At 37.2% G+C, this 16,857-nt stretch overlaps 2 protein-coding genes across 2 annotated transcripts in view; both read left to right on the top strand.

Moving 5' to 3' along the window:
• Positions 1-16,857, top strand: part of LOC139127419 (uncharacterized) — a 146,456-nt gene that overhangs the window by 70,639 nt on the left and 58,960 nt on the right. The window lies entirely within an intron of this gene.
• Positions 1-16,857, top strand: part of LOC139127421 (uncharacterized) — a 36,329-nt gene that overhangs the window by 12,880 nt on the left and 6,592 nt on the right. Inside the window, exons 2-7 of the mRNA XM_070693345.1 lie at positions 3,418-3,516; positions 3,957-5,216; positions 5,624-5,707; positions 6,306-6,398; positions 7,812-8,193; positions 8,389-9,041. Of these exons, the coding sequence (XP_070549446.1) occupies positions 5,027-5,216; positions 5,624-5,707; positions 6,306-6,398; positions 7,812-7,894 (450 nt within the window). The 5' untranslated portion in view covers positions 3,418-3,516; positions 3,957-5,026 and the 3' untranslated portion in view covers positions 7,895-8,193; positions 8,389-9,041. The remainder of the gene's footprint in view (positions 1-3,417; positions 3,517-3,956; positions 5,217-5,623; positions 5,708-6,305; positions 6,399-7,811; positions 8,194-8,388; positions 9,042-16,857) is intronic.

Here is a 16,857-nt window from a genome sequence, read left to right on the forward strand (position 1 = left end):
CTACCAAACTGCACTGGTTTTGATCGGTATGTACCGCACAAAATGGCGAAAAATGGGTAGGGGTAGGGGGTACTATATCCTCCGCTAAATTGAGTAAACCAGCATGAAATAGCACAAACCTTACATTTTTGGAAAGCTCAGACACTGCTTTTTCTGAGGAACTTTAGCAAAATTGATTTGTGTACATAGAATAGGACAACTTTAAAATGATTTTTTTTGACAATTTTGAAATGTTTTACCCAACATGAGGGAATTGGCCTGCACAAACCATGTAGGTAGACTAATCCCCTGAGAGCGGAAAAATTCCGCATCGCCGAATTAACAGCTTATGTATCCCCAGAGAGTAAATAAACTACCAATCAAGTAGAACAAAATCACAAAGTTTATGAATATGACATCACCTGTGATATTTGTAGAGCAATCACCGATTGACAGTCAGTTCACACCTCAAGTAAGGTATTTTTCATATGGAAATGATTTCGAACCTACAGCGTTTGTGCCGGGGAATCTTGGCATGCAAAATACCATGTAACAATTGTGGTTTACTTTTTATTAAGCAAAATTTTCGCAACTTTTTGTGTTTAAATTATTTATTTATTCCGACATATTAAACAAGAAAAAAGTGTTAACATCAGATATTAAACTCTACACTACTTCTCTTGAGTCAATTTTGAATTGCGTGTATCTGTTTGGGTGTGGAAAAAGCTAGGGGTAGGGGTACAACATTCTTTCCTCGATGAAGTAAACTGGCTTGAAATGCCATATACCTTATAGTTTTAGAAAGCTGAGATACTGGGCTTTCTAAAATGCATAAGTTTTTAGTAAAAAAATATGACGTCATAGAATTGGATAACTTTAAATCGATATTTTCTGGTAATTCAGTATTTTTAACCGGAAGAAAATACGATAACTATTGTTTCCTCCCAATGAAGCAAATCAAACAGATTTATGGATGTTATTTGCTATTTGCAATGTGCTGAAGAAGAAATAAATGTCAAAATTGGGTATTTACAATGCATTATTGTCTCTACTCGCTAAAAGTGCAAGTTTTGCTACATTGGTATATCGTGAATGGGCATTTTATTGTTATGCAATGAACTAATGCACAGCCTTAAAAAGAAGACTTTAAAACGCGAACACATAGTCATAATCTCGATAATATGACAGCAGACATACAGATGATTTTAATAGTGACCAACACGCCATTAAAGTTGACTTATGAAGTTGGTCTTTGTACCGTATATTGACATCGTTCGGGAAAAGTGAGGCCGAAGCATTTCGAAACCAGATGACCTAGAAATCTGATGACTCTTTGTACTGTGGTTATAAAGTTCAGCTAAAAAATAAAAAAAAGTAAATAAGTATCCGACAGAAAGCAGGTTCAGTATGATAGGGAGACGTGGCAAGAGACAGAAGGCAGTGCGATCGAGCGCGGTTAAACAAGAGCTAGACAGTTTTCTTTTTTTTTTTTAAAAAGTCATGGATACGGGACAAGACGTTAATCATGCGCCAATTCTTGTCAACAAACGCCCTCTCGGAATTTCACCAGATAATCCGTCGATATGCTGTTTTTTTTAATGCATTTACAGTCGATATGCTAATTTATTGAGGTAATCAGCTAGCTTGGCCAGACATTTCTCCACGGCAGTTGCTTTATGGTTGGTCAAAATACTTGTAGCCAGATTTCTGCGGATTGTGCATAGGATGTTCAAAGGAATGTTTTCATGCTGAGATGTCGAATTGTAAAAGCCAGCAGTAGTTTGATATTGGATGTTTGTTTTGTCTTTTTTTAAAGGAAGGTTTCTTAAAGCAAATCATGTGCCCTGGTGTTTCAAATACGCCTAAGATGTTCAGACGTACGTTGCTATTCAGAGTTATTTATAAAATAAGGCTTCCGCATTCAATATTGAAGTGTACCGCACTTAATGTTAGAGTTTAGTCATTATAACCAACAACAACCTTTGCTTTGACCAACCACGACCTCCATAAGAAGAGGTTCCTTGACTGATGAACACGCGACTTATGGAAATCATTCACCTCGGTGCTCTTTTCTCTTCATTTGCGGAGTAATTCAATAAATATTGAGACCTAACAATTTTGCGTACACAAGCTAATAATTCCATCTTGATGTTGTTAAATGACCATTATTACATATGTACCACAGTTTACTTGCATCGAAGCGCGCGCGTACTACCGGTATTTGCACTGCAGTGCAATACCAAAAACATTATGCCATACCTTTATGTTAATGAGTATTTACCAACTTTGACCCGGAACTGTTTTCGTTTGTAAACACAAAAAATACCGTCTACAAGATTTCATTTCACTTTTGTTTGATGCTCGTTATAGTAAAACGCATGACATTACCGATTAAAAACTACGACAAAGAAAATTGCATGTACTTATTATAGTGTGAGGATGATTTTTAGTATCCGGAAGAGCAGTTTGTTTGTCAGCGAAGCAAAAACATTGACAACAGGCGACGTCCGTTTCTAGCTCCATGAATGCACGGTGGCCGCCGTTACCCCCGTACCACGGCGGCCATCATACATCGAAACACACGTAACTGCGGGCGCAGCGGAGCCAATTAAACAGTTAACATTTTCAGAGACGTTTTTGCCAGTAGTTTTCTCACCGGACATTCCCTGTTTACAATAGAATGTCACTTTTGCATGCAGTTTATTCTGCGCTTGTGTGTCCTACATGCTACTGATAGCAGTGAGTGCTTGTGTGCCGCGGTAAACATTAAAATTTGATCGTTCGACAAGTTACGTTTGCCGTATCTTACTATTAAATTTCCCGTAAAATCTTCAAACTGTTATTTGTATCGATCATTAAGAAGAATTTCGAGCTCAACATGTAAAAAAATCAAAAGCGTTCGCTTCCATGTTCAAAGTTCTCTTAATTTGGCTATCTTTGGCATGTGTGCTACGTATGTGTACGTGTGAGCGATCGCAAACAGAGTTCGAAGTTCGAGCCCTTCGACGTTCCTCTTACGTCATCCTTGATAAACAAGTAAACAATAGTTTAGCCAATCAAAATAGAGGGTGTGGCGGCGTGAAAGGAAACGAATACACCGAACGCTTTTGATTTTTTTACATGTTGAGCTCGAAATTCTTCTAAATGATCGATACAAATAACAGTTTGAAGAGTTTTACGGGAAATTTAAGAGTAAATACGGCAAATGTAACTTGTCGAACGATCAAATTTCAGTGTTTACCGTGGCACACAAGCGCTCACTGTTATCATAAGGACATAATCTCACATATGAAAAAGCAAATCTTCAATTGATGATAGAGTATGTTTCTCGTTTTAAAACATTGGCTAAACAGGTGTATGCAGTATGATTGCATTGAAAGAATTATATTGAATGATAACCACGCTCATTTTATGTAATCTCGCTTCCTGCTTTTCCAGATTACGGTGATGATCAGGATTAATATCCGCTTTCTTTGACTTAACCATCAAAAGAATAGACAGGATGTCTTCCAAAGACAAGAGTCATTGCGGTATAAGGTAATTATGTCGACTGATAAGACATTTCAAAATGCTACCAATTTGGTACATGTGACTGCTCACTTTTATGACACGATTATAGTTTGCTTTGAATTCATACCCGAAACTTACTATCATGTAGTAATACATGTGAAGGCCATATGACAAGCTCACATATGATATCTCTTTAGAATGCCCCTTGAACTTAAATCTGAACTTCTTAAAATTTCCCATTGATTTCAGCTACACGGAAGTGAGGGCTACGGAAAGGTTTGAACCAACAGTGCTACAGAGAATTCAGAGTAACCTTTTTAGTTGAGTTGTTAAACCTTTAAATCTGAACCTTTTCATATGTTCCAACTCAACAAATATGAAATCAAAATGCATGCAGCTCACCACGCCATTGCCTTGCCTTGCAAAAGTAAAATGTTATCATAACTGTGTTTCTTTTTATTTTTCAGTGATAAAGAACGTCCAGCTGCGTTAGTTGTCTGCTCGTATCTAGGCTGGCCAATCACCGGTGGTGTGGCTGCGGCTATTCGGCAACTGATATATTTCTTACATTCAGTAGGGTTAGCGATATACTGCACAGCCTTCAAAGTTAATAACGACGATCAAAATGAATTTCGAAAATTCGACGTTAACGTCATTTATCCGGATCCCCCAGAATTTTATCGTAACTTTCAAGAAGATATTAGCTGGCTTCAAACGCATGAGTTATACTTCCCTGATATCAGGAAAATCGAGAGGGTGAAGATGGTCTTCGGTTTTAGTATGGTAACATCATATCAAGCTTTCGCGATCAGAGAAACAACCTTTCCTCATGCGTCATTCTATCTTGTCAATCCTTACAAGCTGGACACGCCCTTATGTATTCTAGGATACAACGAAAAGAAGCGAAAGATTTGGAAAAAATAGTTATGAAGGGTAGCAGGGACGCAAAAGCTGTTATTTCCATCAGTTCTGAAATATTCAAACATTTCGATTCCTTCTATAAATGTTTCGAAACAAAAATAAACCACCTTGCTTTATTACTGACACCAGACGATGATCTTTTCGAAATTGCATGCCCAACAAACATTCCAGAGAGTGGAAACTTTCGAATTTTGATGTTCGTCGACGAGAATGATATCGCTGAGTTAACCCACAATCGGTAGTGGCAAAAGCTATGAATAGCATGGCCAAATCTTTTTATGACAGTGGAAATGAACCTCCGAAGTGGATCATTGTTTCAATAGCTAAAGGTCGCGAGGATACCATAAAAAGAAATCTTAAGCCCCATCCCCATCTTGAAATAATTTACAAAGTCGTTCGAAGCTACTGAAGTGATTACTTCACTGCAGCAATCACATTTAGTACTAGTACCTCCATCTTCCGTCAACTCGATGATACTGTCACTCTCTACGATCGCGACGGGAACTCCACTTCTAGTACCATTGTTTTCGGCGAGTTTCAAGACTGTCATGGAATATTTGCCTGATTTAGACTCGAATGATATATCAGTTGATATGAAAAGTGGTCACAGCAAACTATGCGACAAAATAAAATGGTGGTGTTACATTATCCAGTGTACCAGAAGAGGGCTTTAGAAATGAGAGGCATTCTAAAGGCAAAAACAAATGAGGTATCAAGGCGAATGAAAACGGAGTTGATTGAACTCGTATGCCGTCATGAAGACATTACACTGGACAATCCGTCGGATGTAGCTGTTGTTGCGCAAGGTAGGAAAGTGTTCCTATTTCATAATTAAAATGCAGAATTTCCTTGCATCAAAAGAGAAACATTAAAGTAAAAAGTAATAGTGTGAAGCAATGCATTATGAGTGCCATAACCTTAAATCAGACCTGTTGATTTCTGATAAACGAACAATGGATTTTAAAAACACATATTCTCCGTAAAATACGTTTTGAGCATAACTTTGAGGATTTCAGGAAACAATGTTGTCACCCCGAGTATCCATTAATTCCGATATATTCTTTGGCCCTACAAGCGTTTTGTCTCATGTTACAATTCTACATGGTATGATTATTTTGCAATATTACGCATGAAAAGCGTACACATAAAAACCTTAATTGTTGATGTTGCCCATACTGCATGTAATAGTGCAAAGATCGGATATTACTTACAGGTCACACAACAGAAACAAACGTCTCTCCAAATTCTGACATTTATAAGACTGAACTGGCGGCAAAGAGACGTAAGATTGGAAATGGTGAGTATACAAACATTTGCTAAGTTAAACAGGAACTCCCCCTATAAAATCAGGATTATCGTAAGTCCATACAAATATGAAAAACCACGCTACTGATCGGACTTGCCGTGTTTACTCCGAGAATCCAATAATTTTGCCATGTTTCAGGCGTCCATTGTCATTGAATCTTGCATATTATGTCTGTGAAGATATAACTACTATGCTAGAGTCGAAAATGACCTGAAAAACGTTCCCTTTTTTGTCATGGAACGCGTATGCTTCAAAATATGTTCCCTGCACGACCATTTGACCCCTCTTCATATGTGCCGAAAGTGCCCATCATGATTATTCAAATTTATTGTATGGTCAAAAATTTATTGTATGGTCAAAATGATGCTATGCATCATTAGTAATCCCCCTATTGTGCGCCAACGGTCCTGTAACTTCCCGTTTAAGGTGTCAGATAGTGTCCAATTACTTCCGCAATGACACTTTCTTTCAGCAACAACGATTTGTTGGGCTAGCAAATTCCTGGTTTATTGGGGTCGTCAAAGTGTGTTAAGTCCGTGATTCTTTTGCAATATATAGTTTCTTTAATTGTTGTGTCATTCATTCACAGATAATACCACACAAGAATGTGATTTTGAAGCGGATAACGTGGAAGATACAAGCCAAGCTGATCCTGGAAATGATGACAAAAACGGAAAATCAAGTAAGTATTTTCTGACATAATGTTAATATTAATTTCCTTGCATAAGTGATGTTGTGTGTACACAATTGCCTAACACACGGAATGAGTGAGCACAATATTTTATCGATATTATAACAGTTTATCCTTTTGAAACCGGTCATTTGGTACCTGGAAAATACGCTGGTGAAAGTCAACAAATACGTTCACGAGTATCGAGCAATCGCAAAGGGAATCAAAAACTACATCACCAGCACTTGAAAGTTGTACGTTTGCTCAAACCATTTGTCATATACTTCTGTGTGGGCTCTTTTCATGTCATTTATCTTGTTGACATTTAAGCTATGACCAATAAACAAGTGAAAACATAACAAAAGAGGATGTTGCGCAAAATAAAAATACTTGAAAAGAAAGTACCTTTTTAGGCCAAATTGATATAAGCTGGTGTCAGCTGTTTCGATATCTGTATCAATGAATACTGTTTGCAACTTTAATTTCCTTTTTGTATCGGGTAAGGCATTCAAATGAATTAATAATATATCGTTACAAGACAATCTTGTGAATGGGTTACAAAAGTGTTGCATCGATGATCTCATAAAAACAACAACAACAACAACAACAATATAATCATACGAGCATTTAAAGAGCGCAGTATTTACTTAAAAGTTCATAGGCGCTTAACGTGACCAAAAATCACGGTAAAATAAAAAAATATCCCCCAAAATGTAGTCACAAGTGCACGTAGACAAAATTTCAAAGGCGAAAGTCAGATGTTAGCCACTTAAAAACAGATGTCTTCAGTTTTGTCTTGAAAGTAATTGGTTTATCACATAGTCCAACCTCTAGGGGAGCTGATTCCATAACACAGGTGCAGTATTTGCAAAAGCACGTTTACCACAGGACAACACTCAGGGTCTAAATTTGAGCAATAATTTGGATTTTAGGCGGAGATTTTGTATTGGTTTATATATATGAAGTAATAACTCACAGAGATATGGTAAGGCCTGTCCATGTATCGCTTAATAAGTAAGAAGAAGTAACCTGTATTTAATTCGCTCAGATATGGGAAGCAAATGGAGATTCTTTAATTTTCCTGTTATATGATCATGTTTTCTGGTTTAAGAGATCAGGCGGTGTTTTGTACTTGTTTAATTTTTCTGATATTATTCATTGAAATGCCATATAGCGGAAAGCCATACAGTAAACTGTTGTCTTAGTGAAGCTTGAAGGTGACAAACACACTAAACAATGGCTTGACTGTATAATCAGTTGACTTTACTGCGCAATCCAGAGCCTACGGACCTAGTGTTGTTATACAGAATTTACATATTTGTTAACATCTGGGTTATACTAAAAATCATTTACGTATTGTTTATTTGTGTCGTTGTTCAAATGTGGTTGGGCTATGCAATTAATGTATTTATGATTTTTCAACAGGTCAAGTTGATGTGCGTTTGAATGTACAAGGTGGTGCACCAGAAAATGACAGACAAATGGATGACGTCGGACGACTTTTTTAGGCATGAAAGCACGCAAACAAATGCTCAGGTATATATGGATAAGATTACCAACATTCATCCAGAACTCCAAGGTAAAGACATTGGAAAAGGAAGTCTGAACTTTACCATAGGGTGTGGTTCACAGGATGCAGCTGATGCCTTGTGGATGCCTATAGCAGTGGAAGGTTAGATAGGATGGCGGATGAAACATTTCTATCCATACCACTATTGAATGACATTGGTGTCAGGATGCTGTCTTTGGAAACATTCATAGATTACCAAAAATATTTGCAGTGTAAACAGGATATCACAGAGAGTAGGTAAAAGGTTTCCAATTTATTTATTCACAAACATAAAGTAAACGAATTACTTTGATTGAATGATTAATCAAAACAACTTGAGAATCTTAAGTCATTCTGTTGAAAAGTACTGAAATAGTAAAATCAGCCTCTTGATTTTGATGTGCATTTTTTCTGCGTATTTATTATTTCCTGTACTGTTCATTATTTGTTCAGAGATAGCTACAGAGACACCTGATATCAGCATTTTGCAAAACGAAAAGGATGCCCTGCAGTTACATTTGAACGCAGGAAGAGATAATGCAAGCGTGAGAAAGCATGAGCTGAAGAGAAGCAGAATGACAGAGATAGCTTAAAGTCAATTTATGTTGATGAAGGTAAAGTCTTCGAAGCCGCCGAAAGAAGGATGGAAGTCGAATGGTTATCTCTAAAGGCAAGGCCATGGAAAGTTGGTCAACAGCTAAGGGTAAAGGTTGATGAGCTTAAGCTCGAAAAAGCATCCATTATAGAGAATATGGATATGCAAAGAAAAAAGCTTATGGAACAGCTTGATGAAGTAAATAGAAAGATACAAGCTATGCCAGAGCAGAATTTCTTAAGGACAAATGAACTGTTAAATAAAATGAGTAATCTGACGTGGGAACTTTCAAACATGGACGACAGTTATGAGACAGAAACGATGAAGTTAAGAGTTCAGATTAGCGAAGTAAATGCGGAATTAGACTTATGCGAAAAGAACTATGACAATGAGATGAGGCGACTGACCGAGCTTCAACAGAAGCTGCCTGACGAAATCATAATCATTGCGAAGAGGATTACGGAGTGTAAGGAAATCGATCAGCTCATACAAAGTCTCTTTTGCGAGCAAGGTTTGTGGATTATTAAACAAATACCAAAGGAATGACATACAATTACGAAGCTGTGCAGTATGCTTCACGATACACTAATAATTTATGATGCAAATCTTTCACAAGCCACAATATGTACACTGTAAAAATAGCGGACGCTAGACGCGTCTTTACGCGTTCAAAATGTAGATTTCGGTGTTCAAATTTGAACGGCTAGTGTTCATATTGTTAACACTAGTGTTCATATTATTAACACTGATGTTCAAAACCTGAACACGGAGTGTTAACAACCATCTCCTTCAAGTGTTCAAAAACTCAGCATTACAGAAATTTTACAATACAGTAAACCAATTAACAATCTTTAGTGTTTCTTACTTTTCTATGGCTATATTAAATTTATTACTGCCTCGCTGTCCGGCAAACGTACACGGATTTTGATGTAACGAATTTGCCACTAAGTGAAAAATATCTCCAGTCTAAAATTGCTGAAAGCATGTTTTTTCTAAAAAAAGAAGTATACAGAATAATTTTACACGTTTATTACGGGTTGAAATTTTGAAATATTGAAAAAATAAATCAGATAACCACCATAGACGTTTTAATTTTAACATTGGAGTGCAAGAGGCGTTCTAATCCTTAACACTTGGTGTTCAAGTTTGGTGCCTTTTCTTATCCCGTCATGCATCAAAACGGAAGTTGCGACATGTTTCTTATAAACGCACGCCGAGGTCGTGATCGTGCGGAAGCAAGACCAGAAAGGGTAAGTTTTCTCTGCAAAATAGTAAAACGTGTTAAAGTTTGAAGCAACTGTATTATTATCCTTTGAAATTATTTGTATAGCACGTTGCAATAGCTAAAATACGTGAAGAAACCTTTTTTTCTTTCAGTGGCTGGTATACCATACACTAGCTGTGAATACGCAGCGATGTTTTGGCCATGGGGTCGAGCGTCATCACCACATTACAGTGGCGATGACCCTTGACCCGAGCGCGATCGATACGCTACGTTACCGCTGCGTAATTACAGCTAACACATGTCTTTTAGTAACCACAATCGCATGTAAAACATTAGTTAAACATCGCAGAGTGTACACTCTATTGTTTCAGCATATGAGAGTTGTTTTTTTTACTTTTCATCAGTTGATGACAAGAAGAAGCCAATATTTTGTAACAGTATCGAAAAGAGGCACTGTATACCAAAGTCACCCCTTTTCCTTAACCTAATAAAGGCCACCTTGTCATTATTTTCAGGATGTGAAAAGTTGGATTGACCTGGTAATCAGAAGCTGATGGTATAGAAATTGAAGAAGATGAATGTAGAGGTAGCTGTCTGGAAACATGCTCGAGAACCTCAGTTCATCTCTAATGTAGAGTAACTTTCGAGGGTCAGTAACTGAATTTTGTTAAGTTTCGGTATTTTTGTTCTGAATGTATCTAAGCTTTGTAGAATGCTATGATCAACTAAATATTACTGGAGAATAAGCTTTCAAATACGTTTAGTCTCCCTTATCAGATGCAATAATGGAATGAAGAATTAAAGCAGAAAGCGACAGAAAATTCAGGGTGAAAAATGTACACTCTGAATTTCTGAATTTTCTGAGTTTTTTACTCCGAATTTTCTGTCGCTTTCTGCTTCAATTCTTCATTCCACCTTTGCATCTGATGAAGGATACTTCAAGTCTATAAAGGGTTATGCTCCAGTAACATTTAATTGATCATAGCCTACTACCAAATCTTAGATTATTTGTATTGTAGATCAACACATCTTTTGTTCTCGATTTGTTACTGTTTTTTAGCTTTGCTGTTAGCGACGCAGAGGTTAGGTGAATGTGTAACATCGTTCTTAATTTTTTACATCCAAAGCTTTTTCTTTAAAACGGCCAGTACACTTCCTTTCATATTTATCTTTATTTAAAGATATTACAAACAACCAATCTTTTCGTTCATGGAGGACTTTGTTGGACAAGGAAATAGGTATTACACTGCCAGGACACACTTTACCCACTTTCTGCTTGTTGTGCCTTACTGTGACACTTTGTGACACATGACATGTTATGTTTACTTAAGTGAGGACAACTATGTACCATGTGCATCAGAGATGCCTTGACTAACTTTTTTCGAAATTAACAATTTTCTATACAAGAAGAAATGTCTTAAACCATCTTACAAAAACGGAGTAAACATTGCATACGAATACGTGTTTTCAACACAATAAGTAAGCTAAATTTTGAGCTTTTTCAAAACATGTTTGTGTACGTGTTCACAAATATGAACATATAACGTAGTCCACAATATTTAAGCAAAACCTGTTTTGTGATTACTTTGGTCATATTTTTTGAAAACGATCGACAGTGTTGATAAGAATTTCTTTTGTTTATGTTTTGATAGGAGGTGTTAACACCGTTGGCGTATGCCTCTGAAAAACTTTACAAAGTGGCAATGTTGATTTTCCCATTTTACACTAAATAATTGTATTTTACTCAAAGAATTTTTGTGTAACTTTAGAATAAAATAATTTTACTGAATATCAGTGGTCCGTTTTGTTATTTCCAGGCTTGAACACCCCCTGAACGCCTAAAATTAAAGGTGTTCAACAAGTGCATATCATGTGTTCTATCCTTTAACACACTTATCGTTGAACGGCGTCCATGCATTCAAAAAGTGTTACAGCCCTTTGAACGCGTAAATGCGTTCAATTTTTTGAACACATATGTGCAACGTGTGTTCAGATATGGAACACCATGGTGTTCAATATAATATCTGATGAACACATAGTGTTCAAAATCTACACACGTGTGTTCAAAATTGAACGTTGGTTGAACACTTAGTGTTAAATTTCTGAACGTCTAGACGCGTTCAAAAAGTGTTACAAAAAGGCGTTTAATTGGTGTTCTATCCTTGAACACTTAACTTTACAGTGTATGTACACTGTCATATAATATTGTCTAGTGTACTCCCATGCGTTAGCATGATAGGTATACTTCATTTATCAATTGGCGGGATATTCTCTATTTCAAAGAATAACCAAATCCTTCCGGCCACCGCTCTTCCAAACAGAAAGGTGAATAACGTTTCTATTAGTGGCCACAATGAGTAAACATAATTTTCATGCTAAGCATTGATTAGTGCGATGCCGCTATTGCTCAATGATTTGTGACTCTGTGAAAAGCTTTAAGTTTGCAAGATTCATGCAAGTGAACAAGAATAATATTATATACGTTGGAATAATATTATCTCCATCAATGTACATATGTCTTTGAAAATTGCAACGACATGGTTACCTGGCAGCCATATTCAATTGTTTTTACTACAATTACGCACGTCATAGATACTTGTCCTTGTATTATCTGCAGAAGATAAAACTTCGGGCACAACTTTTTAGTAATGGGTAGAAAATAAATGTTAAATGGCTGCCCGGTAGGTATTTTAGTTTGCACAATAAACTAAATTGATTTGCACATCGACCTTTTGAAGAAGTTTAAATGAAATCTGTTCAGACAAGGCTAAATAACATTAGCAGAGGCGATCGTCATTGAAGAGACATTCTACAGCCCAGACTTAGCATTATTGACGTGAAGAATAAATAGGCAGATGAAGCTTCTACGCTAACGGAGGGACTCATTTTAGCACTGATAAAGCAATATTTTACAATGGCCAGCAAGAATCTTGTCACATCAGAGCGACGCAGTGGCGTGACTGACCTCCTGATATATATTGTAATATTTAGGGCTCATTACCCAATATCTCCTTATCCTGTGTTCAACAGGCTTCATTCATAACCTATACGAAGAAGTCGACACCACAAGCATAAAATTATCGATATCTCAATGAATACCAAAGATAAAATACCAGGTTTCAAAAAAGTCGCACAGGAAGAATTTTTAAGGTACATTATATCATCATAATCGTTACCGACTAAGCTCTTTCCTCTGCTTTAAATCCATCCTGATTTCGATCACACTCAATTGTACGGAGCGGAGAGAGGCGGCCATTGTTATTGTTCACACTGAGAGTTGCCATGTTTACAGGTGTCGCGCACGTGACAACACTGTCATGCCACTAGCTCTCTACCATTTTAGGGGTTGACCTTGCCTGTGATAGGTATACTATTTGCAAGAACTTGTATAAACATAACAAGAACTTTAATCGAGTGACCATGAGTACTATGTAGACTAACAGCTCTGATTACATGTCCCATTTTAGGCCATACTTAAAAAAACAAACGAAACACCTCAACAACTTTTCGTTAGTAGGCTGCAAAGGGTATGGAGGGAGGGATCTAGACCTGATCCCTCTTCTGCATCCGTCTCCCAAGGGTCTCCTCATGACGCTGTCATACTCGCGGTCCTGGATGGATTTCTTTCAGAAGGGGCATAGCAGCAGCAGTATCAACAGCCTCTGAAGCAACAGTAGCAACATATTTAAAAGCTGCAGTTTGTGGCGCAACTTTGTCGACTTCGATGTGAGAGAGAAAATGCTGTGGTGTCTCCAATTTGATGCCTATGTACGGGAAAGAAAACCTTGTTAACAATTTGTACGCTCAGCCACGACAACTTCTGCTGCAAGTGGAGGAAGGGGCAATTTCCCCTCCCCTTTTCCGAGACCTGTCGCATGGCCATATCGTATATAAGATTGGCTTAAACCAGGAGGTTTGGGCACTGAGTCATGATGAGTAATTTATATCCCGGGGTCTGGACGACTTAACCCATTAAAACCATAATTCACAAAATAAGCCCCTCAACATATTTTCGGAGGAGGGACAGGTCAGCACCACAAACCACGCCAATCCTGGGCCATCAACCAGAGGAGATAAGGTGAACTGAATATCACTGTTGCACTGGCTGGTAAGATAAGTGGGGATATCTATTATTTTAATTTTCTGAGTTAAAATAAGCTTGTCTTTATAGGATGGTACTTGGTAGAGTACTGATAGGGCTTTTAAAGAGATCTGTAAGTACTCTCCGATGTCGGGATAGTTTCGTTTGTCTGTGTGAACGCCACATATGAGTAAGCAGCTGAATAGATGTCAGTTGCCTTTTCTTCCAAGACCAGAACCCTCAAAGCAACGAACACGTCACTCGCCTCTATTGTCATGCCTTAAGGGACAAGGGTATCCATGCATATAATGCTTGAACCAGATATGAACTGAATATGCTCACGTGTTTTACAACAGGTTCATTAATAGTAGTACGCTTCACAGAATGTTGGATATCCAGTAAATAGACTAGAAAATTTTAGCATTTACTCAACTTGACGTGCTAATGTGACCTCTGAATGGAAGGAATGACGTGTACAGATTTTGAGTTTGACAAAATTACAAACTTAGCTATCAAGCATTGAAATTGACTGCTGATGACTCGACATGTATTGACATTTATTAGACACTACTGGACGCATGAAATAATACAGTATGACATGAATTACTGCATACTTTTTTACTGTTATAAAGTTGTGTAAAACAATTGTACCTTTGACCTGTCTCATTTTAAAGCGACAGAACAACGAGCAACGAGATGTTACGCAACATTTGCAGACCTCATTAAGATAATCACTAAACAAAACACAAGAACAAAGACAGACATTGTATATTCTGACAGCAGTTCAATTGAGCACTGACGCGGAGTGGCAGACAGACTACTGATAGTTAAGACTAGACGTGTATACGGTCTACTGCCAGAGTAACTATCTCTGGCGAGGATTAATTGTATTATGTTTTTCAATATTCCTGTCAATAAACCCAATTCATACCAATGTAATCGACAACCGTGTGAGGCGTGTAATAAGAACAATCAGATATCTGTTATATCATTATATGTAGCAGGTTTCATCAACTTTAGCACAGTACTCTCAGAGTTAAATCACTAATTACAAAACTTTATTTAATATGTAAATGAGCTAATTATTAACTTGACACGCCCAATGCTTCTCAGTACAATTAAATATTTATCAGATCAATATCTGTAGCAAGTTTCATCAAATGTAATGCTGTAATTTTGGAGTAATATCACTAATTACAAAGTTCATTAAATATGCAAATGAACCCTTAATTAACTCCACACAAGTAAATGCTTTACACCACAATTAGATATCTGTCAGATTAGTATCTGCAACAGATTTCATCACATTTGGTGCAGTTATTTCGGAGTTATATGACTAATTACAAAACTTTATAAAATATGGAAATGAGCTCTTTGTTAACGTGGCATTGTCAAATGCTTGTCAGTAAAATAAGATATTTATCGGATCAATATTTGTACCAGATTTCACTGACTTGGGCGCTGTAATTTCAGAGTTATATACCTTGTTACAAAGTTCATTAAATATGCAAATGAACTCTTAATTATCTCCACACAACTAAGTGCTTTACACCACAGTTAGATATCAGTCAGATCAGTATCTGCAGGAGATTTCATCACATTAGGTGCAGTTATATCGGAGTTATATGACTAATTATAAATCTTCATAAAATATGCAAATGAGCTATTTATTAACTTGACACTGCCCAATGCTTCTAATAATAATTAGATATATATTAGATCAATATTTGTTCCATGTATCATCAAGTTTGGTGCAGGAATTTTATAGCTAAGTCACTAATAACAAACGTTCATTAAATATGCAAATGAGCAGATAATTGACAAGACACTCACAGTATCATCATAATGTTCTGAGATTGTCATCTGTGAAAAGTTTCATGAAATTTTGTGCAGTATTTCTTGATATATGTCTACACTGTCATTACCGTCTCCATAGGGAAACCATTGTAAGCAAAAAATATGATATTATTGCATAACTTCAATAATATGCAAGCCACACTAACCAAATCTAATCAGTTCTTGCAAATAACATATAGTACTTGTGTACCAAATCTGACTAGAATCTGTTCAGACGTTTTTGAGTTATCGTGTAAACAGACAGACACACACACACACACGGACAGACAGGCAGACATCGCTATAACATTAGCCCACGTGTGAACACGTGAGCTTAAAAGGATTGCATTGCACGGCAAGTCTCAGGGCCATACCTCCAGACTTGTCTTAATGAACAAGGTTTAAGATCTTTCCATCATTCATTTTTCTCTTTGCTCACGCTACGTCCTTGACGTCTTTGATGTCTGTTGGAGAGAAATTCTAGGGATCCATACAAGCTGTCTCTATGCCAGGGCCTATCAATATGGAGATAGTATATCTTTGACTTCTTTATTTTTCAAAAGTTGTTGCACGTATTTGACGTCCAGTAGAATGATTCGCTTGAGGACAATTGTGTTGACATCGACTCGCATTGTGGCCCATTCCAGGACTTTAAACTGAATTTGTCCAGTCTCATTACTAAATAATCAACACGAAAATCATTACCAACAAATCTGATGGCAACACCAACCTGGTGTTTGTTCATTGCTTTGAGCAAAACGTCCACCAGTAATTGATCAAACTCGTTTTCGGTGCTCAGCTTGATGCAATCGATGAGAAGTGTCCCGCCAGTGATGAAAGACAGTTTGTCGGTCATTTCTTGCTTAGCCGTCTGCAGGTGGAGGGTGGTTTAACCTGTTGATTCTAACCCAACACAGATTCTGCTGCATCATAGAACAGATTGGCCGTGCCACTAGCGCTGTAACTACAATACCAGTCACCGCTGTTGATAATGCACGTCAGCCAGTTGTTTGAATTTATTATTGTTTTGTGCGGAGCCAGTTTCAGATGTAGAGGTTTATTCATTGCTTTGAGCAAAATGTCCGCTAGTAATTGACAAACCATTTTTCTGGTACTCGATGTAATTGATGAGAAGTGTCCCGCCAGTGATGAAGGACAGTTTGTTGGTCATTCCTTGCTTATCCG

Source organism: Ptychodera flava, unplaced genomic scaffold (assembly GCF_041260155.1).
Source record: "Ptychodera flava strain L36383 unplaced genomic scaffold, AS_Pfla_20210202 Scaffold_31__1_contigs__length_3010019_pilon, whole genome shotgun sequence".
NCBI classification, from domain to species: Eukaryota; Metazoa; Hemichordata; class Enteropneusta; family Ptychoderidae; genus Ptychodera; species Ptychodera flava.